The sequence below is a fragment of the Coregonus clupeaformis genome, chromosome 13 (assembly GCF_020615455.1).
Source record: "Coregonus clupeaformis isolate EN_2021a chromosome 13, ASM2061545v1, whole genome shotgun sequence".
NCBI classification, from domain to species: domain Eukaryota; kingdom Metazoa; phylum Chordata; class Actinopteri; order Salmoniformes; family Salmonidae; genus Coregonus; species Coregonus clupeaformis.
The window spans coordinates 41,773,182-41,795,360 of NC_059204.1; the positions used below are offsets into that span (position 1 = coordinate 41,773,182).

A 22,179-nucleotide genomic window follows, 5' to 3' on the forward strand; every position below is an offset into this window, starting at 1 on the left:
AAGGTAGTCTGTATTGTTATTCCAGCTTGAAAAACAGTGATCTTGCTCTGTAACTTCCTGGCTTTTGATTTGAAATGTGTTTATATGACAGGGTTTTCTTTGTACCCAGTTCACACCCATGTTGAAAGAAGCCAGTGGTTTAAAGTACTTAAGTAAAAATACTTTAAAGTACTACTTAAGTAGTTTTTGGGGGTATCTGTACTTTACTATTTAGATTTTGACAACTTTTACATCACTACATTCCTAAAGAAAAGGTTGTACTTCTTACTCCGTATATATTCCCTGACACCCAAAAGTACTCGTTACATTTTGAATGCTTAGCAGGACAGAAATTGACCAATTCACGCACTTATCAAGAGAACATCCCTGGTCATCTCTACTGCCTCTGATCTGGTGACTCACTAAACACAAATTCTTTGTTTCTGAGTGTTGGAGTGTGCCCCTGGCTAATTGTAAATTTAAAAAACACGAACAATTGTGCATTCTGGTTTGCTTAATATAAGGAATTTGAAATGGTTTATACTTTTACTTTTACTTTTGATACTTAAGTATATGTAAAACCAAATACTTTTAGACTTTCACTTTTACTTGAGTCATTTCCTATTAAGGTATCTTTACTTTTACTCAAGTATGACAATTGGGTACTTTTTCCACCACTGAAGAAGCAGCCTCTGGCTTACAGTATCCTATAACCCATCGATTGGTCATAATGTGCACCTGTTGACTACAAAAAAAAATGATTTGACACTGAGCAATGGAGTTGGCAAGAGCACTAACAGATCTGGGACCATGACCCGTATTAACAAAGCGTCTCAGAGTAGGGGTGCTGATCTATGATCAGCTACCCCCTGTCCATTCATTATAATCTAAAGGCCAAACGGATCCTAGGCCAGCCAAACACATACTCTGAAATGCTTTATGAATACGGGCCCACGTAGGCCTGCTACGGAACAAAAAATAAAAAATGCACACATTGAGATCAGTGTGAGATCCAACATCAGAGGACGACACACACACACACACACATAATACATATATTGAAGACATATCATGAACATGTGTGAGAACTTTTCAAAATGTTTGAGAAATAAGTGTTCATGACGTCATTATCAGAGAGTGTTGTGAGCAAAGCGAGTTCGAATCCAATGCACATGCTCAGACTGCGGGGCCATACATCGCATGCTACGAACAAAGCGAATGTCCTTGCTAGCTACGGATGATAACGTCGAATTTGCTTTAGCTACATATATAAGTAACAATACCCAGTATTATTGGAGTTACACCTTCGTGTTAAGTGTGTGTTCGGTTCCTGATTATGTCAACAGCTGACGATTCACGTTACTACAACGGTACGTTTAGGTTAGTTAGCTAACGCGTTAGCTAGCTGTTGTGGCTTAGCTAACTAACGTTAGCTAACAAACATGTAAACAACAATGTTCTTCCTTGCCAGCTAAAGTTTTTTCATAATATGAAACGTGTTCTGTATTAGATAACTAGTAGTTGACACTATATATGAATTGATAAGTAAGTAGTTAGCTAACTAGCTACATAAAGAAGTTAGCGAGCTAGGGGTTAGCCGCAGACAGTAACTAGATACTGTAGCTCACTAGCCAGCTAGTTGTGGTTTATAAATTAGGTAGTACATCATTTTTACTCTGGACCCATGGCGCGCGTGCTGATACACACGCGGTGACAGCATAGCTATCTGGCTAGCTAACATTATCACCTCTTGTGTGACAGAAGTAATGTTAGGTAACTAGTTAGCTAGCCAACAGCAACGTCGAGTAATTTCATAGCTAGCTAACTACATCGTAACGTGGCTGCAAGTCTGAACGTGTTTGCGTAGTAACAGAGTGCATTAGATAGCGCTTCTGCCAAACATGTATGATAACAAACGAAGATGACAACAAATATGGGCCATTACCAAGCTAATTGCTGTAACTTTGTTGAAGTATTTATTCTGTAAAAACAAAAACTCCTTGTGGTGACTTTGTCCATCAGATCACGATGACAGAGTTGGAGGACAAACGTTTCGCAACCGCAAAGGCAGGGGCCCTTTCAGGGCCCATATGTATAGTGACCAGGGGCCAGGAGGACCAGGGACAAGACCAAGACATCGTGGTGGCCAAAAAGGCAGTGGCGGCCCGGGACCCAGAGCGAGATTCGACGATGAGGATGGAGACGTGGCAATGACGGACAGCAATTCCCAAGATGGGTCCTCCCAACACAGATTGTGGGTTTGCCATGCAAATTATGGAGAATATTTAATTTAACATGTTTATAGATTTTATCTTGGAAGTTATCCTTTAACCCTCTCATGGTTTTTACCTTGCCAGTAACCCTTATGGAAGGCCGAATCGCCGTGGTGACGACCGCTTTGACCGTGGCTGCAGAGGTGGTGGTGGAGGAGGTCACAGGGGTCGTGGTAATAACAGAGGAGGGGATGGAGGTGGAGATGGCCGCAAGACGTGGTTCAAGATGTTTGTGAGTCAACATTGTGAATGAATTAGGTGGCTTTACTGATCTACTAAGCTGTCATCGATTGGATTGTAATTAACCAATGCTAAATTGTGACTCTTACAGGTCCCCTATGGAAAGAAATATGACAAAGACTGGCTGATAACAGCTCTGCGGAATATCTGCCCCATGCCCTTCACCCCATTACATGTAAGTGACCACTGCCTAATGGCTCTTTTGGTTAGTCAAGCTAGTCCAGAAATAGATTAATTCCCTTGTCCCCTGAAATAGTTTAATTTGATTGTTTTTAATATAACCTAAACGACATTCTCTTTCTACACCTCTGTTTTCCAAAGTACCAAGTAGAGGGCAACCGAGCACAGTTCTATATTGACGATTACTCCACTGCGAATGCCTTGTTAAAGGTATCACGGAAGATCACAGACAAAGAAGGCTACAAGGTACAATTTTTTTCCTTCCACAAAACTGACCTCTGCCAGTTTTATCAATTAGTGTTAAGTGGGACATTTTGGCAGACTGGGAACCAAACATAAAAACATGAATTATGTCAGCAGAATTTTTAAATTAAAGGCCCAGTGCAGTCAATTCTATTCCTATTTCCTGTGTTTAATATAGGGCTGACCCCCAATTAGTAGACTGGTCGATTGTTTGGTCATTAGGCTGTTAGTCGAACCGAGATTGTTTTAGTCGAGCAGTAACATATATTTGCACCCATCTCAGTGAACTAATCCATTGCGGAGGCCTAGACTAAAAGACAATTTATGCTTGATCTGAAGATGTGGTCGGAGGCTCCATACGGAGGGTGTGAAGCAATTGCGGAGCCCCCAGAGGCATGCAGAGGCCAAATCAAGCTCTGTACCGCATCGCCATGCGCCTCCCAAATGTTGTAACAATGCAGAGTGCTCTGTATAACTCTGCATTGACATGATTGGTTGATGGTAGGTGGGGGCGGTACATCCTGTAGAAAACACAAACTCACTTCCTTGACAACAGCTCTGCACTGTATGAAGGCCCTGACTTCTGCTGAGGCCGTATCGCTGTAAATGCTGCATGGCCAATGCAGATGTCGGATTGACCCTGCGCCCAGATGCACAATGCACTTCTCTCCAGAATGTGCTCTCTCCTGCCAATTTGTGCACGTTCATTGTTTTATAACTTCATTGTGTGAATTGTTTGTGTTTGATTGTTGGTGTATTCAATTCCCCATTACATATATCACCAGTAGTACATTTACCGTTAATTCCTATAATTTCTAATCTACATTGTTTGTTACTTTGGTTACGGTAATTTCTGTTAATGCATTCAATATTATTATTCCAGTCTTCCCGTTATCATTGTTGTAGTGGACACATTGTTTGCAGAGTGCACAACCTATTCTACACTTGTGAGAAACAAGTTTTGGTTTATTTCATTTCATTTACGAGTTTTGTCGATTTAGTCATTGTCTGAACACCATAACTGGCACGCATATCGGTAGAAATGGTAAGATGAATTGGCATTCCACATGAGAAAGGTTGCCGACTCCTCGTGTAGCCTATACCGGCAACTTCAGGAGCATAAATGCAGAATCTGCTAAAGCCACCAGGAGCGGGAGGAGAATAATTGGGTCAGGTTACGTTTTTCTTCTTCTGGTTATCTAGATCTCTGGCGCCCTCTTGAGGTATTTGTCTTATTTCATCAAACCGTAAGCTCAATGCATATAGTTGATTTTATTAAAACACAGGGTGTGTGTATATATGGAAAAAAGTTAAAAAAAAATTTAACAATCGATTGGTCGAAAGAACAGACGACTTCCTATTTTAGTCGGGGACAGCCCTAGTTTTATATCATATTGTACACCAACAGCTGATGAAACTAACACTGTAAAAGTGTGATAAAAACAACATCAGTGTTATTTCCAGATAGTTGCTAGTTGAAAATACAATCCACAAATAACTTTCTTTACACCAAAAAAAAAATGATGCACGCATGACTGTAAGTCGCTTTGGATAAAAGCGTCTGCTAAATGGCATATTATATTATTTCTAATCAGCAGGTTTGCATGGGTGGGAGTTTTCGGCTTTCCATGGTGACATCACCATGCGGTAAATTGGCTCTAAGACCAATAACAAAGAGTTCCAAACCTCTGCCAATAACGTCTAGTTTTCAGTTTTCCCCACTCAGACCACTCCCAGACAGTCCTAGCAAAATTATTGCTTGAGAAATAGTTTTTTGCTCAAAGGCTATTTTTGCCCATTTTAATGGAGATTATTACAGTACGGGACTTAATTGTTACCCAGAAATTATTTTATATTGATATAAAAACAGCTGCATTGAGCCTTTAAGCAACCAGGCTGGGGCCAGGGTTAATGGTTTGAGGATGGCAAATCTGTAAGGATCATCAATAGGATCTTGAGAAGGGGTCAAGCGGTGGTTAATGATTAGGGCTTCCAATTGGAATTCAAGGACATAACCATTTCCCCTTGGGGATACTCATTAGAAAACATGCCATTCACTCCTCCATCTTTTCCAGGTGACTGTACTGATGAATCCCTGTCCTCCACCCTCCTTTCTTCAGTCTGAACTAAAGCCAGCTGATCTGGAGCACCTAAAGGTAAGACAAGGAGACCAGCTGTTAACAAATAGGAGATGGAGTGATGGTTTTAATAACAGTATATTATTATGTACAGTCAGGGGAAAAAAATGTATTTGAACGTTTGCCCACTGACAAAGAAATTATCAGTCTATAATTTTAATGGTAGGTTTATTTGAACAGTGAGAGACAGAATAACAACAACAAAAATCCAGAAAAACGCATGTCAAAAATGTTATAAATTGATTTGCATTTTAATGAGGGAAATAAGTATTTCACCCCCTCTCAATCAGAAAGATTTCTGGCTCCCAGGTGTCTTTTATACAGGTAACGAGCTGAGATTAGGAGCACACTCTTAATGGGAGTGCTCCTAATCTCAGTTTGTTACCTGTATAAAAGACACTTGTCCACAGAAGCAATACATCAATCAGATTCCAAACTCTCCACCATGGCCAAGATCAAAGAGCTCTCCAAGGATGTCAGGGACAAGATTGTAGACCTACACAAGGCTGGAATGGGCTACAAGACCATCGCCAAGCAGCTTGGTGAGAAGGTGACAACAGTTGGTGCGATTATTCGCAAATGGAAGAAACACAAAAGACCTGTCAATCTCCCTCGGCCTGGGGCTCCATGCAAGATCTCACCTTGTGAAGTTGCAATGATCATGAGAATGGTGAGGAATCAGCCCAGAACTACACAGGAGAATCTTGTCAATGATCTCAAGGCAGCTGGGACCATAGTCACCAAGAAAACAATTGGTAACACACTACGCCGTGAAGGACTGAAATCCTGCAGCGCCCGCAAGGTCCCCCTGCTCAAGAAAGCACATATACAGGCCCGTCTGAAGTTTGCCAATGAACATCTGAATGATTCAGAGGAGAACTGGGTGAAAGTGTTGTGGTCAGATGAGACCAAAATGGAGCTCTTTGGCATCAACTCAACTCGCCGTGTTTGGAGGAGGAGGAATGCTGCCTATGACCCCAAGAACACCATCCCCACCGTCAAACATGGAGGTGGAAACATTATGCTTTGGGGGTGTTTTTCTGCTAAGGGGACAGGACAACTTCATCGCATCAAAGGGACGATGGACGGGGCCATGTACCGTCAAATATTGGGTGAGAACCTCCTTCCCTCAGGCAGGGCATTGAAAATGGGCCGTGGATGGGTATTCCAGCATGACAATGACCCAAAACACACGGCCAAGGTAACAAAGGAGTGGCTCAAGAAGAAGCACATTAAGGTCCTGGAGTGGCCTAGCCAGTCTCCAGACCTTAATCCCATAGAAAATCTGTGGAGGGAGCTGAAGGTTCGAGTTGCCAAACGTCAGCCTCGAAACCTTAATGACTTGGAGAAGATCTGCAAGATCTGTCTCTCACTGTTTAAATAAACCTACCATTAAAATTATAGACTGATCATGTCTTTGTCAGTGGGCAAACGTACAAAATCAGCAGGGGATCAAATACTTTTTTCCCTCACTGTATAGAGAGATGTATGGCTGAATGTCTATTAAAACCCTCTTTCCCTCATTAGCAATGCATGGCTAAACGCTTTGATGGCTCTCAACAAGCCCTGGACTTGAACAACATCCGGATAGACCCAGGTAAGTAGACGGCAAGAGCAGTTAGTCACATCAAACGTTTTTCACTGTACATTTGCATTATATGACATGTATTCTAGTAGTGCCGTCTAACACTCCTACGCTTCCCTGATTTTCACAGACCTGGTTTCCCAGAACATTGATGTGACGTTGAACAGAAAGAACTCCATGCACGCTGTTATTAAGATAATTGAGGAGAACATTCCAGAGGTATGGTCCTTCCTTGTAGCTGAATAATGATACAATATGGATGCTTTCCTCTCCACTGATCCCTTCTCGTTTCCTTCCACAGCTTGTTTGTCTAAACATCAGCAACAACAAGCTGTTTAGGCTGGATGACCTGTCAGAGCTGGTCAACAAGGTTCCAAACCTGAAGACACTCAATCTTTCTCATAACGAGGTGAGGAGACCGGGTCTGGTTGTGGTACAATGGGTTGTTACTCAGACACTGATCTTTACTGGGACTGCACAAAGTCTCATTGCTTTTCAGTTATCCACGTCATTAATTTAGTAAATTGACTGCTCTAGGGGACTAGGAGTTTTCTCTCTGTAAGTTCTTCAGAGGAGCAATTAGGCTACTGGCTGTTTGATTAGATGTTCTTGTCCCTACCATTCCAGTTAAAGACAGAGCGGGAGCTGGATAGGATCAAGGGTCTTAAGCTGGTGGAGCTATGGCTGGAGAAGAATCCCCTTTGCGACCATTTCAAGGACCAAGCTTCTTACATCAGGTCAGTCTGTGCTCAGGATGGGTGGGTGGGTAATAGTATGATGTTGACAGTGTGTTGTGAGGTGGATGGTGGTGGTGGTGGGGGGTACTTTAGCTCTCTATTCCCTGTATTTCAGGGGGGAACTTGAATGTATTCAGGAAATTCCTGTCCTGTGGGAAATGACATGTCCTTCCTGAATCATATAATCCATAAATAACATGTTTGGTGTGGTACTACTGAATAGTAACGCACCGCTCAAATTTGAAAGAACTTGAGTGGCTTAGTGACGGCCATCCTATCAGAGAGCCTCTCACTGAGCCCTCCCACTTTACTACAATAACATGTGGTGAAGAAGTTAAGACTTCATATCATCTGTTCTTAGACAACAATGTTTTGTTTTATGTTGGAATCCTACAAATACCCTACTCAATGCTTGTGGGGAAGCACCAGAATTCAAATGTAATGCCACCTTTATGATGATTTTAATTTAAGGTCCATACGTGCCGAAGTTTTGACATGATCAAACCATTAACCTCTTCACGCCATATAACTCAACATTAACCAGCTAACACATGGTGTAGTTGAGGATAATGGCTACATCTATCATTTTAATTATTCTCCACCCCTTCCCCCGTTCTAGATGCAGGTTCAACTGTCTGAGTGCTCTTTTTGTCGGTCTCTCTCTACCTCTCTGAAACTCTGCAGCTGATCTTTACCTTCCATCTGTTTTCTGCAGTGGAGATGGCCCTGTGCCCCCTACAGACACCTCTATATTAAATTTTTACATAAAAAAAGGAAATCCATATAATTTAAATGTCGAGGTATTCGCTCAAGCATACACACACTTATCATGGATAATACTGACCACAACATTTTGACCCGTAGTAGTCATTGAGACCCATACTTTGGGAAGAGCTTGGATTAATTAGTGCGCATTGTGGAAAAGGATTCCTTACATATTCATATGGGAAACATGGTATTTACTATCTGCTTGTGCTACATGCTGATTGGGCTGATGGTACCTCCTTCCATCCTCCCCTATAACGGGTCCTGAAATGTGGCCAGTGAAGAGGGCTGGTTAGCCAATGACGGGTAAGATCCCACCTTTGATACCGGGACAACCTAAGACAGGCACAGCCGTGCATCTGGCCACATCGTACGCACGCACGTACATACATACAGTATATGCTGAACGAAGAAGACATTGAAGTGAAGAAGAACACAAAGATGAAGATTTGCTCTACAGGCCTGGGGTTGGAGAGGGAGAGAGGTTTCCAAAAAGCCAAGCAGTTGCCAAATACAAGCTTTATCATAATTCCCTTAAATCTAACATGCCTTTACTTCAAGGCTTGTTTATGTTACAAGTTGGTGGACACATCCTCAGAATGTAACAGCCAGAGAGGAGGAGTGGCTTTGAAAATGAGGGACACAAAGATACATTTATTGAGAGATTAGTGGGATTTCAATATATGAAGTTGATTTCCTTTTAAGGATATGACTCTTAAAGTTTATTCTGTGGGCATAAAGACATGCAGTCACCTCAATGTTCACTGATCAAGTCCTCAGATATCGCTCTTAACATGTTTCCCTAAAAAGATCAAAGAAAAACACTTTTGCTTGAATGCCTTATTTGTTTAACCACCCCCAGAATGTTAAAGTTGAAGTGGGGTCCAAAATGTAATTTATAATTTCTTCAGGTACAAAATATGTTGTGTCAGATGCAGTAGCATTCTTGCGTCAATCAATACTAGCAACAAAGCGCTTCTTCCAATGGTGCTCTGTAGTGGCGCTCAGGGCCCAACATCCATGCTCTCTATCACTCTTTCTGTTTGTCTTTTCATTTCTATTTGTGTATTTTCTTCATCTGAAGGGGATACATGGTCTCCTCAACTAACATGTGTTCTACTCCTAGTGACATTGCATCTTCTATCAAAGCAAATCTAGCGTGTCCCTCCATCCCTCTCTGTTCTATATACATCTATCAAAGCTGTTCGTGAACTCCCCTTTTCTGTTGGGGTTTGGTACGGCGAGTCTCTCTTGTTCTGTGTTACCTTAAGTCCCTCTCTGTGCTATATATGGCTTTGGTGAAATACACTGATGGCGAGTGTAGTTTTCTACATGAAACGACATGGTGTAACTTTAACCAGCCTTAATGTAATGGATTAACCCCTCATACCTGTGCTTCATGTAATTCAGCAGTGTATCATCACCTCTGCATCTCATCCCTGCAGTCTTTAGATTCCATTTCACTCTCTTGGTTCTATGACGTGTGTATCGGACTGCTCAAATGTACAACATTTTAGTTTTACCACAATACCACCATTGTAGAATCTACCAATCACATAGGCCACATAACACGTCTGAATCACCAGTCCACTCCCCTATGCGTGTGAAAAGCACTGATTTTTCTCTTGTTGGTATGAGCGCTCACAACCAACGTTCACACCCCTACCCTACCCCTACCACCCCTTCCAAGACAACGTGTGTCAGTGTGTTTCGGCGTGTAGGGGGGACGGTGAGTATCACAAAGGGGTGAGTACATTGCCACAGGAAAGGGTGCCGGGGTGGGTGGCGAAATTGGGACTGTCGTCGTAGATTTATTTTACATAGATTTATCTGTATTATCTGTATCACTGTTCATATTAGTACATGAGGACGTGTAGCATTAAGTACCTCTCACTGATATGCAGAGCTGATTATTTCAAGATCAGGCATGGGTGTGGTCTATCCTGAACAATCAAGTTTGAAGTTCAAACCACCCCGATAATGACGAATCAAGTCTGTTGGTCTTTGGCCAAGTTCCTCCCCTCATTTCAGTTAATTGTCTGGACAGGGATTATATCAACATTTGGGCAGCTATTAGAGATTATTATCCATGGATGAGGCTGTGGGTGCATGAGCATACGTGTGTGTGGCTAAATAGTATTGAGGGGGATGACTCCGAGTCTTTATATTTGGTCAGCAGCACTAACTCCCGTCTCCTGTATCTTCTGTGTTTTTGTGAATGTCGGACAGCACGGTGAGAGAAAGGTTCCCCCGGCTTCTCAAACTGGTAAGGATTCTAAATTCTTCCTTCCTCCTTTTCCACAAGTGTCTTTATTTATTTATTACTCATTTGGATATTATTATAATTGTATTTGTGAAGGATTTACAACTCGTCAATAGTCCTTTTAGTTGTTTTTGTTTTCTCTCCTTGAACTCTCTGCCTCTCACTAGGATGGTCAGGATCTCCCCCCTCCTATAGTTTTTGATGTGGAGGTGACTCCTGCTGCCCTTCCGCCCTGCAAGGTAATACATACAGCCCATTGTTTATCATTAGGGGCTGTGATGTAACCACGTCTGTCAAAACAGGAGGGTTTTCTTTACTTTACAATTCTCCCCCTTTGACTCTGCTGTCACAGCCCAGCTACTTCTGCTCAGAAGAGATCAAGACTCCCATCCTTGCCTTCCTACAACAGTGAGTTTGCACTTAGCTCTTTATATGTGTAATAGGGAAAGACGATTGAATCCACAGATACAGATTACTACTGTACACTACACACTAAGCCTGAACCCAAAACACTGACTCACTACAACACACACTTATGGTTATAAGAAAAGGGCAGCATGATTTGATGTCATTTGGTTTATTCTTTAAAATAAGACTCATTGATCTGCAATAGGTAGAATATCTATCTGTACTGATTGGAAGTGTAAGTTGTATGTTTCTTCTAATGTAACTTATCTTTTAGATACTACAGTGTGTATGACTCCGGGGACAGACAACCTTTGTTAGATGCCTACCATGATGGAGCAACCTTCTCCTTGAGCATGGCCATCACCATGCAGAACCCCTCCAGGTACCCCTCGGCTAGTCGTTAATGTCTCCAGCAGCATGCATAAACAGTGTATTATAAACAGTCACTCAGCATCACCTATTTGTCACCTGTTTCTAACATAGTCAGTCACTGTCTCTAGGTGCAGTCTTGGAGATTACCATAAAGACACTCGCAACCTAAAAAAGCTCAAAGATCCCAGTGAGTCTCGCTCTCTTCTGATTCTCTAGTTCAAAGTTTTGAGAAGTGATGGTTGATGTCATTATGTCATCTCTTAGTGCGAATTTAGTCTCTGAATAAAGTAAACCTCTTGGTTGTGAAAGTTACCATGAGTGTTCACTCATGTACACAAAAAGTAAAAGAAGACTACATTGAGAGCATAACATCTTTGTTCTTAAATAAATCCTCTTGCCCCGTTCTTTCAGCCACACGATTCCGCTTACTGAAGCACACCCGTCTGAATGTGGTGGCTTTCCTGAACGAACTGCCTAAAACGCACCATGACACTGCATCTCTAAATGTGGACGTCAACACCTTCACCGTGAGTAGAATTCACTTCTAACCATCAACTCACATGCAAAGCCCATGACCATCCTTGATTTCATAGCTTCAATCTCTCTCTCTCTCTACTTTTACAGAACACGTTACTGTCATTCACAGTCACTGGAGTGTTCAAAGAAGGTATGTTTTTTTGAACTTTTCAAATGTATTATAGTGCAAAAGTATACTGTTTTCTGATGTTTCCCACATACATTTTCATTAGCAAAAAAGTCATTAACCATGTATTTTTTTTCACCCCAGTTGAAGGTAAATCCCGAGACTCTGTCAGAGCTTTCTCTCGGGTGTTCATCACAGTGCCGGCTGGAGGGACAAGGTAGGCCTTGACATTTGTACCAGACCACAAGCATAGCGATAGTTCCTCCAATATACTATATAAACAAAAGTATGAGGACAAAAGTATGTGGACACCCCTTCAAATCTTTTTCAACTGTAAGTGCTGTTATTGTGAAGTGGAAACGTCTAGGAGAAACAACGGCTCAGCCGCGAAGTGGTAGGCCACACAAGCTCACAGAACTGGACCCGAACGCATAGTCCCAACTGTAAAGTTTGGTGGAGGAGGAATAATGGTCTGGGGTTGTTTTTCATGGTTTGGGCTAGGCCCCTTAGTTCCAGTAAAGGGAAGTCTTAACGCTACAGCATACAATTACATTCTAGACTATTCTGTGCTTCCAACTTTGTGGCAACAGTTTGGGGAAGGCTCTTCCCTGTTTCAGCATGACAATGCCCCTGTGCACAAAGTGAGTTCCATACAGAAATGGTTTGTTGAGATCGGTGTGGAAGAACTTGACTGGCCTGCACAGAGCCCTGACCTTAATCCCATCGAACAGTTTTGGGATTAATTGGAACGCCGACTGCGAGCCAGGCCTAATCACCCAACATCAGTGCCCAACCTCACTAATGGTGGCTGAATGGAAGCAAGTCCCCGCAGCAATGTTCCAACATCTAGTGGAAAGCCTTCCCAGAAGAGTGGAGGGTGTTATAGCAACAAAGGGGGAACCAACTCCATATTAATGCCTGTGATTTTGGAATGAAATGTTTGACGAGCAGGTGTCCAAATACTTTTGGTCATGTAGTGTATTGACAAAACTCTGCTAGATGTTTGTCTTGACTGTAACTAAGTAATCTTTTTTTATACTATCGGAAATGTGCAATGTCGTCTTTTCTTGTGTTCGTCTTGTTTCAACAGTCTTTGCATAGTTAACGACGAGCTTTTTGTCCGCAATGCTACGACAGAGGAGATCCGGCGGGCCTTTGTTGCACCCGCCCCCACCCCATCCAGCAGCCCCGTCCCCACCCTCTCAGCCCCCCAGCAAGAGATGCTCTCTGCCTTCTCTCTCAAGTCCGGCATGAACCTGGAATGGTCCCAGAAGTGAGTGGCAAACAGTTACCTTGCATTAGATTTTATGGAGTGGCTGCGAATCCGACTTTTCCGGACCCTCTTCCCGACAGCTAAAGGTCCCGAAGCTTCTGCGCATGTGCAGGATTCTCTACTTTACATACAGTCTGTGCTCTACTCATAGAGAACAGGCTACTCTGGTGAATGGTGCTTGTTTAATAAAGTTAGATCAAAGCTGCATCAATGTCTGCAAGATCACAATGATAGTATTCTACATAACAGAACCGTGTGTATATAATAAAAATTTCAAAAACTCATGGGATTTTAGGATGATCGAATGGCCTATTTTTGTAATCATGTGGCCAAAACTCAAGTGTGTCACTATGCAAAATATGTACATTGATTAAACTAAACCCAGGTAGGCTATGCTACAGTTGAACACCATCTGCTCTAAAATTCACTCACTGTACATAATTCAAAACATTAGGTTACTTCGAAACAACACTGTTTAACTCAAGAAGATCTAAAGCATATCCCCATGAAACAGATTGAGATCAAATGGTTGGTATGCAGATGGACATTTCACCTGTAATATGCACCATTCACAATTGACAGTGAGAAATGTGAAGGGTGACCACAATGTGTGTGTAACGTAGATCTAAACAAACATGCGCAGAATGTGATTCGGATCTTCAGCTCCGGGGAGTGGACAGACATTAAAAGCAGTAGATAATGATTGCGCTGACATCATCCACGTATTCCTATGGAAAACTCCTGATGGTGCGCCATGTTGCTGAATGGTACCAAAAAAGAACTAAGGATCGTGGTGAAAGTGGCTGTACCTAGCAAAGGGTCGATGTAGTCGTTTTCATCCTGCCTGAGTAAACTGGAGCCTACTCGTAGTCTGCCGGCCCGTGATTTTTCTGTGTCAGCACGTGGTCCTGTGTGACGACAAATGTAGTAGTCCGAATCACTATTTAGTTAAATATCTCGATTGGTAGTGAACGTAATAATTCACTGTGGGGATCGAACTTGATCATAAACACATTTTAGAGGCCAAAACGGGCATCTACATTTTTTTTTGTGTCCTATCTTAATGTACGTAGGCTTTTTTTGGAGGGGGGGGGGTGGGGGAAGAGAAGTACTGCAGTTTAATTTGTTTTTTTGGGGGGGGTTTTAACTTACTTGATCAATGTATTTCAGATGCCTGCAGGACAATGAGTGGGATTTCAACCGAGCAGGGCAGGTCTACACAGACCTCAAGGTAAATGAGTCCTCATATTACTCTATAAATATTCATAGATCCACATTTTCATCCTAGTATATCTAAGGGAGCAATGTGTGTTGCTTTAGTTTGACTGGCTGTTATGTACCCTTCTAGGCTTCAGATACTAAACTTCTGTTCTGTTTCTCCTCAGGCTCATGGGAAGATCCCAGATGTCGCTTTCATAAAGTGAATAGGAATGATTGTGGAACTTTTTAATTATTGTCACTATTGTTATTTCCTTATATAATTCCCCTCCATGATTACAATATAACAAGGATATCCTTCATCTGTGTAATTCTTATAATTAAACGTATTCAAGTCTGCTTGTAGTCATTTTGCCTTATTGCTGATTGCACAAACCATTCGATAACCTTACAAGGATTCAAATTAACTGCCATGCCTTTTACTTAAAGCATATCAAAACCTGTGGGATGATGAGTTAATTTTATACCTTCACTTTAATAGCAAAACTCAATCTCCCTGAGCAGCCAGTAACATCAAGTGGGACTGTTCTGCCATCATCCAGAAAGTCCCCAAGCCGGTGGAAAAAACACAAGGAAATGTCTTTGCTGAGCACATCTATAGAATTGCTTTAATCACAGTTTTGGACTGCAGTTTATGAACCAAACAATTGCTGTACATTAAACCACATCTATTTCCTTCCACTTCTTGAGATCATAGTTGCACAGGCATGTGACAAGAAGGGTCAGGTAAACTAGTATGACAGTGCATTGTAACTTAAGGTTAGACTTCTGCTGTCTGTGGTTGGAGTGAGCTAGTCCCAACAGAACTACACCAGCTCAGAGAGCATGTTGGAGGCCAGGCTGCAGGTGAGACCAGTACCGTCAGGCTCCACATTGATATTCTTCACAATGCCATCTTCCACCACCATAGCGTACCTAAGAGACATAAGGAATGTGACAATTTATTGGGGTTGATTATGCTTTTTGCAGTGTGAAATCCAAATGTTGAGATGAGTGAGACTAAACAGAAACATGTTAAGTGTGACCCAGGCTACTGCAGCAAGTTCAACACTGATGTAGGAGAAAATAAGACCTCACCTCTGGGAGCGCTTGTTTCCAAGCACAGCAACAATCTGATCGTTGTCTAGCAACAGGTCCACTGCCTGTAAATAAAATGGAGGTTAGATTCACACAATGTACATAACGTGTAAACTAATAAAATCAAGGCTTTGAAGACGTATCTGACCTTAGTGAATGCTCCAGTAGGATCAGCCAGCATTCGCACCTGCAAAAGACGGGCCGTAGACAGTACACACGCAAGTATAAATTCTGTGTACACTGTAGCGATATGTATGATTAAACTACAAACAGTATATTCATTTAATACTTGCATGCGCAGATTAGGGCCGGGATTCAAACCGAAACCAAGCTGTAGCATTCATGACATTTAATTAAAGGTAATTTCCAATTGAGCCAACGTCTGCAGTGTTTCCCTTGAACGCGATCTCCGCAAACATGGTAACATTGCCTTTAAAAGCTGCATTGTCTACAAGCGCGATCGGATTGATTCCCGGCCTAACACTCTCTGAGATGCAACATGATCAAGAACAGGGCCTGTAAGTGACAGGGACTCAATGCCACAACTATTAGACAGGTCTAGACTGAAAGATCTCTATAAAATTCAACCAGTTATGGTCTTGTTGTAATAACGTCTCTGTTTGGGAAAGAAAATATTTCCAATTAATGTTAGAGGTAATCTGCAATTAAAACAAAGTGGTACACCCCGCCACTGTTTTTGGTAAACTGCTGAGGGATGGGGCTTGAGAAATGTAACCACTCAAATTCCTAGACAGAGCTATGGATGCAAGGCCATCTATGAGATCAAAATTATAGTTTTAACCATGTTTGTAGCCTATAGTTTGTTTACAATTACATTATTTATCAACAATGGAGTAAAACAAGGTTACATTTGGGGTTCTAATCGAATAGGACCGTAGAAATAAACTCATGAGGCATTTAAGTTAGTCTTCAATAATCACTGGGTATGTATCATTCATTTAAAAGACTAAAAATTTATGTAGCAACTGCAGATTGCTCCAGATTGATTACATAAGACAAAGACCTGCAACCAGATGACTAAGCTTTCCTGTACCAAGTCAAGTGCTGGAGATCAGAATAACGGAAGGGAGATATTCAGCCCAGGACTGAAGAATGCACTATGTAGACTACATGAACAGACTGTCATGACTCTCCTGGGTGAGAATCAAAGGCCTCAGATCAGCTTGGCAAATGTCTGACAACAACCAGACCCTCTTACCCACAGAAGAGGGGAGTGGGGGCTGTGCCGGTCTTGACACCTTAACACTCTGCCATAAATTAGAGAGGAGGTGAATCTCTCAGGCCCCCTAGTATGGGGAAAGGAATGTAGGAAGACTTTTACGCCCAAAAGTAAACACTGGAACAATATTCCTAACAGCCAAATGTTTGGAATGGTCAGTGGGGATCTAAAGTCCAATCATGTCATATTGTTTATTATTTTGTGATGTCATTAAAAATGTTATAACGAAAATACTGTAATTTGGAAAGTATACACACTATCTGTCAAGTTTACATCCAATATGTTGTGTATATAATATGGATAATTACGACAGTATTTTTGTTAAGATAGGAATGAGATTTTAGTTTTCTAACGAGATCATAGGTTTTCATATAAGCTATGCACAGTCAGTAGCCACGCCCGAGTGAGCTCAGAGACCGTGTCAGCAAGTCGGAAAGCCCCTTCTATCAGAGTGCATAAACAGCCTTGGTAACGAAATTTACATTAGACCAGAAAGCGTGGAGCTGTGGCTACACGGCTGAAAATGGTTAGACCAGACAGACGTGAGACGGTAGTCCACACGTTTGAAATGGTTAGACCTTTGAATCTCAACACGAGGAGAAGAAGATAAACTCACTAGACCAGAACATTGCCAGAATGCAGCTGTCCGTGTAAAGTGATCTTGAACTTTCACTAACCACACAAGGTGGGAAGAAGAAAATCCCATCTCAGACAATCATTAGAATGCATCTGAGTATCTGTTCTATTTTAACACTCCAAGCCAGGAAAAGCAGAGCCTTACACTGAAACGGGACAATAAAACCTACCCCTTCCCATAGAAGGATTGATTGGTTTCAACAGAGAGACGACGAACAAAGACATCTACACATAAATACATTTATGCCTTCTTACCCAAACGGGCGGTGGTTCGTGAGCAAAGTATTATGATTACTTTGAGGGTAGCTTCCAAATGTATCAACGATAAGTTTGACTCTCTTTGTCTCTCCCTATCTACCCCTCCCTCTTTTAATAACCAAGCAGTCATGCTGTTGTTAGTCCGCTAGGGACTTTCTCATGTATTAAGTATGTATGTATTCTGTGTTATTATTTAGTTAGCTAGTAAATAAGTAATTACGCCAATTTTTGTAGTGCTGAATCATAAGTAAAGCTGGGGTTCTTGCGGATCCAAGAATTCTGCGACCATTCAGAATGACGACTGATAAGCGGTAATGATTGATACGTTGACTGTTTTATACATATTGATAGGTAAAGACCTTTTAGAGTTTAATTCGGGAGATGGTAACTCTATGAACAACTTCTTCTGTGGTGCCCCAAATGCTAATGAGTTGTTACATTATTATTTTAAATTGAGTAACAATTAAAAATAGTTAGTTGATTTGATAAATAACAGTCATATTAATGAAAGTCACGTCACGACAAGACTATTCAGAAGGCTGAAGGTCAAGGTATCAGCTTGTTAATTTCAAACAGCATTCTGCACCTTGCCGTCTGCTCCATGCTCCTTTCCCCAGGCAGCCATAACGAATGCGTCGTTAATGGAGATGCAGGCGACCTCCTGCACACCCTTGCTCTTCAGCTCTGCTGCCTGCTCCACAAACCCTGGAAGGTGAGTCTGAGGGATAAGAGCAAGAGGACTGGGGAGTGAAACAGTGATTTCAGATGATGGATGTACATGGTGAACAAACTTTGATAAAAAAAGAGGAATGCACACACATGTAAATTCATTGAAATGAGGATGATCTGAATGGAGGTTACCTTGGAGCACCCAGGAGTGAAAGCCCCTGGCACAGCAAAGAGAACTCCCTTCTTCCCCTTGAAGAGCTGGTCCATAGACACCTTATTGCCTGGCTCATTCTCATGAACCTCCACTGCCGGAAGTTTTTCTCCAACCTAGTGAGTGTGAAGCATTCATTCAATCAAACACTGTTGAAGGTCAATCAAATGATATGGAAAAACATGAAAGCTGAAAATCATATTCTGTTACACATAAAATGCAACCCCCTTCAATTAGTCACAGATATCGAATTTGGAACTTGACTCTGTACAGCAGCATTTGAATAATGTATTGGACATTTTGCCACCACAACGGCCTTGAAAAGTTACTACTGCAGCATCGTGACTTTGCTGAATGTATAGAGCCAAAAGCAGAGTCCTTTCTGGGGCACTCACTGACAGCAGCTGGCTCAGTCATGCGCAGTGTTGGTATGTCTACCGCTGACTGAGCTATATTACCACAAATAAAAATGGCATGTAGAGAAATCTAAGGCATTTTGTTTTGCCGAATCTGCTTCGCTTTTCAACTAGCTAAAAGCTAGCTAGATGGAGTATGTGTACTTCCGTTTGTACCCCGGCACGATAAAGCAACGCACGAGTTGAAAATACGGAACGCATGCGGTATACAGAACGCACCGCAGCCTAGTGCAGCACCCCCAGCGTAGCGTTGCGGACTGCTCCATTGACAGTGAATTACTTCCGCCGGAACGCCGAGTTTGATGCATCCGATGGACATGATGCATCAAAGTCTTTGGGTTCCGGCAGGCTAGACATCCGGCAAAACAAAACGCATATGCATCTGGTGGACATTGGGCATGAGGCATCAAGCCTCGTTCTGTGTACCGCTTGTGTTCAATATTTTCAGCTTGTGCGTTGCTTCACCGTGCAATGGTACAAATGGAAGTACACAAACTCCAACTTGCTAGCTTCAAAGATTATGGATATACTGACAAGATACATGTCTCTCTGCCCTAACAATGGGAGTTGTTGTCCACAAAGCTGCATGGCAGGCTGTATAGCTCCCGCCTATCCTTTGTTTGGATTGGTGGATACATCTCATTACTGTAATCCTTTTTTAAATATTCGATGAGGGATGTTGATGTCAACCACCTGTATTCAATGGAGAGAGATGCTATGCTACTAACTTCATGCCATGAATATGCATAGCCATCTCGAGGCAACTCCTATATAGTGTTATTTCTCAAAGTTGCCAGGATGTCACGTGTCCTACTTATATCAGTACACTTTTAACTTAAGTATTAAACTTCTATTCGATCAAATAAACCTCATGTAGCAAATAAGCTATACATGTTTTGTTTTTAACCAAATTTGACACTCATTGACCTCCATACAAACCTCCCTGCTTGGTGGGCGAAACGAAAAACGCCACCTGCTGGAGGGAGATAGATTTTCCGCCGAGTTGGACCAGTGTTGCCAACTTAGCGACTTTGTCCCTATATTTAGCGAGTTTTCAGACCCCTCTAGTGACACGTTTTTTTAAAAGCGACTAGCGACAAATCTAGCGACTTTTTCTGGTGTTATTGGAGACTCTGACGTGAAAGCACGTATCGTTCTTACTCTTCTCAACGAGCAGCGGGTGCTGCCGCGGGCCCCACCCCAGTCCCAAAGCACTCACAGGCGTCCCAGTCCTCGCACGAGCAGCAGTCCCTCCCAGCTGCGGTCAGAGCAGGAGATGTTCACCCCTCCACGTCGAGACTGCAAATGAATCGCGCATGCGGGAAGCCGCCGCTGGCTGATCCCGCCCTGGCTTACATTCAGGGCGGGATGTAAATGTAGGGTGTTTTTTACTCACTTTTTGTCTCTCCCAAGAGTTATTCCTCTCTCCTACAGCATCCATCATAATTACATGCACATGGCCAATTATGCAAATTAGATGACGTCATTTAGCTACTTTTAGGACAGCCAATAGCTACTTTCCTTACTGAGGAGTTGGCAACACTGAGTTGGACCGCTCTCTTCCTCTTTGCTAGCTAGTTGAAAAGCGAAATACATGTGCGTCAAGTACGGTTAAATGCGGACTAGACATCTGAAAAAACAAAACACATGCATCTGGTGGGCATTATGCTCAAGTGAAGTGAGTTCGTAAAGTATATGCATTTATAAAGTGTGTATGTGAAAACTATGTGTCCGAACAACGCAAAATAACATGGTCACTGTGTAGTAGAACGTTTATTTTGATTGGCGATTTTCTGCATGTATTAAAAGTCCCATCAGGTAATGTTAGCCTGATTTCAGATGTGTCATGTAAACAGGATTATTAGGGAAATCGTTATTCTTGCAAAGCATGTAAACGTTTTAGTCAGATTATAGTTCGTTTGTGTGTGCATATAACCGTGCTCACTGATTGAATGCACCAGTCGATCATGCTTTACCCATCATCAGTGCAATATGGCCATTGAGTAACGTTAGATAATGTGGCTTGAGCATGGCGGTTGTATGCATCATGGACAACAACGACAATAAATAAAAGAATCACGTGTTAAAAAACCTCTAAATAAAGAGTCTGCAGTCAAGGTCAAGAAGGAGCGTTATTTTTCGATCAAACATTTTTCTGACGGCATTTCTTACCTTGATAGGCATGTTGGCAATGAGTGTGGTGTGTAGCGGTCTGATGCGCTGGACGGCACGGGTCCCTTTGAGAATCGCTGAGCTGGAAATCATTGGCCTATGTTGAGACGAGCCCCTTTAACGCCTGTTCGAGTGGTAGCAGAGAACAGACTGGCTGGCTGCAGCAAGTTCAGTGTGGCTGTCACGGAAGTTGGCTTACAAATGTTACCACAGATAGAACAATGAGACAGATATTTCACCGGATGTATAAATGTGAAGCAGCCGCTTGGCGTTTCCACTCACTACCAAATATCGCCGGCGGTGGGAGAAGATGGAAGGAGATGGATTTTGTCACTAGAACGGGCCAATATGATCTCGCTAGTTCTTGCTTGGCTCTGCCCACCTCATTGATTGTCCTGCCCACTATGACTCATTTGTTCCCGTTGGAAACGACAGGCTGTGGTCTATCTTGGTTTAGTTATAAAAATCTTCGATGTTACCTCACACTTGAGCCGAGCGTCTGGTTGCAAGGGATTTACTAAAAGCTTCCGCCTCTCCACCTGGCAGGCACCTGACACTACCTTTCCAGACCCTATATTTGAACTTTTCTACACATTGAAGGATTTTTATTTCATGAAAATTAAACAAAAATTAAACACATATAAATACTACACTAAACCTTACATTACATATGAATCACGTAACACATTGATAAATTATATTTAGGATAATTACAAATTATACCTTCAAATTATACCTTTTTAAAATGCGGAACTATATGTCATCAAAGCACTGCAAAGGGGAAGCAATAGCTGTTGCACTTCTTCCAGCGTTCCAATGAGAGGACAGTCTCAGCAGGATCTTCTCTGATCGAACCAATCAAACCAGAGAGACTTAACCTGAGCACAGCGCACATATTTCGGTAGTTTGTCCCAATAATGTGGTATTTCAATTTAATCAAAATATGCCTTGGTTTTTAGCTGAGGGTGCTAATACACTCTTGCACAAATGACCTAGGTTCACACACACTGACAGATAATGTTCCTCATGCTGTAGTGTAGATGGTGATGGGCTGAGGTATAGCCCAAGGTCCAGAGTAACAAAATGTGGAAAAAGTGAAGGGGTCTGAAGACTTTCCTAATGCAGAAGACATTGCCTTCAGAAAGTATTCATACAAGGGACTTATTCCACATTTTGTTGTGTT

The 22,179-nt window shown here is 42.1% G+C and overlaps 2 protein-coding genes across 2 annotated transcripts; one reads left to right on the plus strand and one right to left on the minus strand.

Annotated features, from left to right (window-relative positions):
* The first annotated feature begins 1,113 nt into the window (after nucleotides 1-1,113).
* LOC121579491 (nuclear RNA export factor 1) lies at nucleotides 1,114-14,656 on the plus strand. Its single transcript, XM_041894098.2, has 21 exons — nucleotides 1,114-1,349; nucleotides 2,002-2,233; nucleotides 2,337-2,484; nucleotides 2,584-2,667; nucleotides 2,814-2,918; nucleotides 4,991-5,071; nucleotides 6,581-6,650; nucleotides 6,769-6,857; nucleotides 6,940-7,047; nucleotides 7,266-7,375; nucleotides 10,370-10,406; nucleotides 10,571-10,642; nucleotides 10,756-10,811; nucleotides 11,086-11,193; nucleotides 11,312-11,370; nucleotides 11,595-11,710; nucleotides 11,808-11,850; nucleotides 11,971-12,043; nucleotides 12,917-13,099; nucleotides 14,270-14,330; nucleotides 14,485-14,656. The coding sequence occupies exons 1-21, from the start codon at nucleotides 1,316-1,318 to the stop codon at nucleotides 14,521-14,523; spliced, it is 1,908 nt and encodes a 635-aa protein (XP_041750032.1). The 5' UTR covers nucleotides 1,114-1,315; the 3' UTR covers nucleotides 14,524-14,656.
* A 242-nt stretch (nucleotides 14,657-14,898) lies between these two features.
* Nucleotides 14,899-21,221, minus strand: LOC121579492 (peroxiredoxin-5, mitochondrial). The gene is made up of 6 exons (XM_041894099.1): nucleotides 20,997-21,221; nucleotides 18,390-18,524; nucleotides 18,115-18,246; nucleotides 15,543-15,581; nucleotides 15,395-15,459; nucleotides 14,899-15,232 (listed from the first exon to the last, which is right to left on the minus strand). The coding sequence occupies exons 1-6, from the start codon at nucleotides 21,087-21,089 to the stop codon at nucleotides 15,124-15,126; spliced, it is 573 nt and encodes a 190-aa protein (XP_041750033.1). The 5' UTR covers nucleotides 21,090-21,221; the 3' UTR covers nucleotides 14,899-15,123.
* Nucleotides 21,222-22,179: the final 958 nt, after the last annotated feature.

What these genes read in the sequence shown, in the direction of transcription:
- LOC121579491 (XM_041894098.2), top strand. Translation starts at nt 1,316, where the DNA reads ATGTCAACAGCTGACGATTCACGTTACTACAACG. An exon ending in CGATTCACGTTACTACAACG is followed by an intron (nt 1,350 to 2,001) that starts GTACGTTTAGGT and finishes TTTGTCCATCAG; the next exon opens with ATCACGATGACAGAGTTGGA. An exon ending in AAAAAAGCTCAAAGATCCCA is followed by an intron (nt 11,371 to 11,594) that starts GTGAGTCTCGCT and finishes CCGTTCTTTCAG; the next exon opens with CCACACGATTCCGCTTACTG.
- LOC121579492 (XM_041894099.1), bottom strand. Translation starts at nt 21,089, where the DNA reads ATGATTTCCAGCTCAGCGATTCTCAAAGGGACCCGTGCCGTCCAGCGC. An exon ending in TCACTCCTGGGTGCTCCAAG is followed by an intron (nt 18,247 to 18,389) that starts GTAACCTCCATT and finishes CTTATCCCTCAG; the next exon opens with ACTCACCTTCCAGGGTTTGT. An exon ending in CTACTGGAGCATTCACTAAG is followed by an intron (nt 15,460 to 15,542) that starts GTCAGATACGTC and finishes TTTTATTTACAG; the next exon opens with GCAGTGGACCTGTTGCTAGA.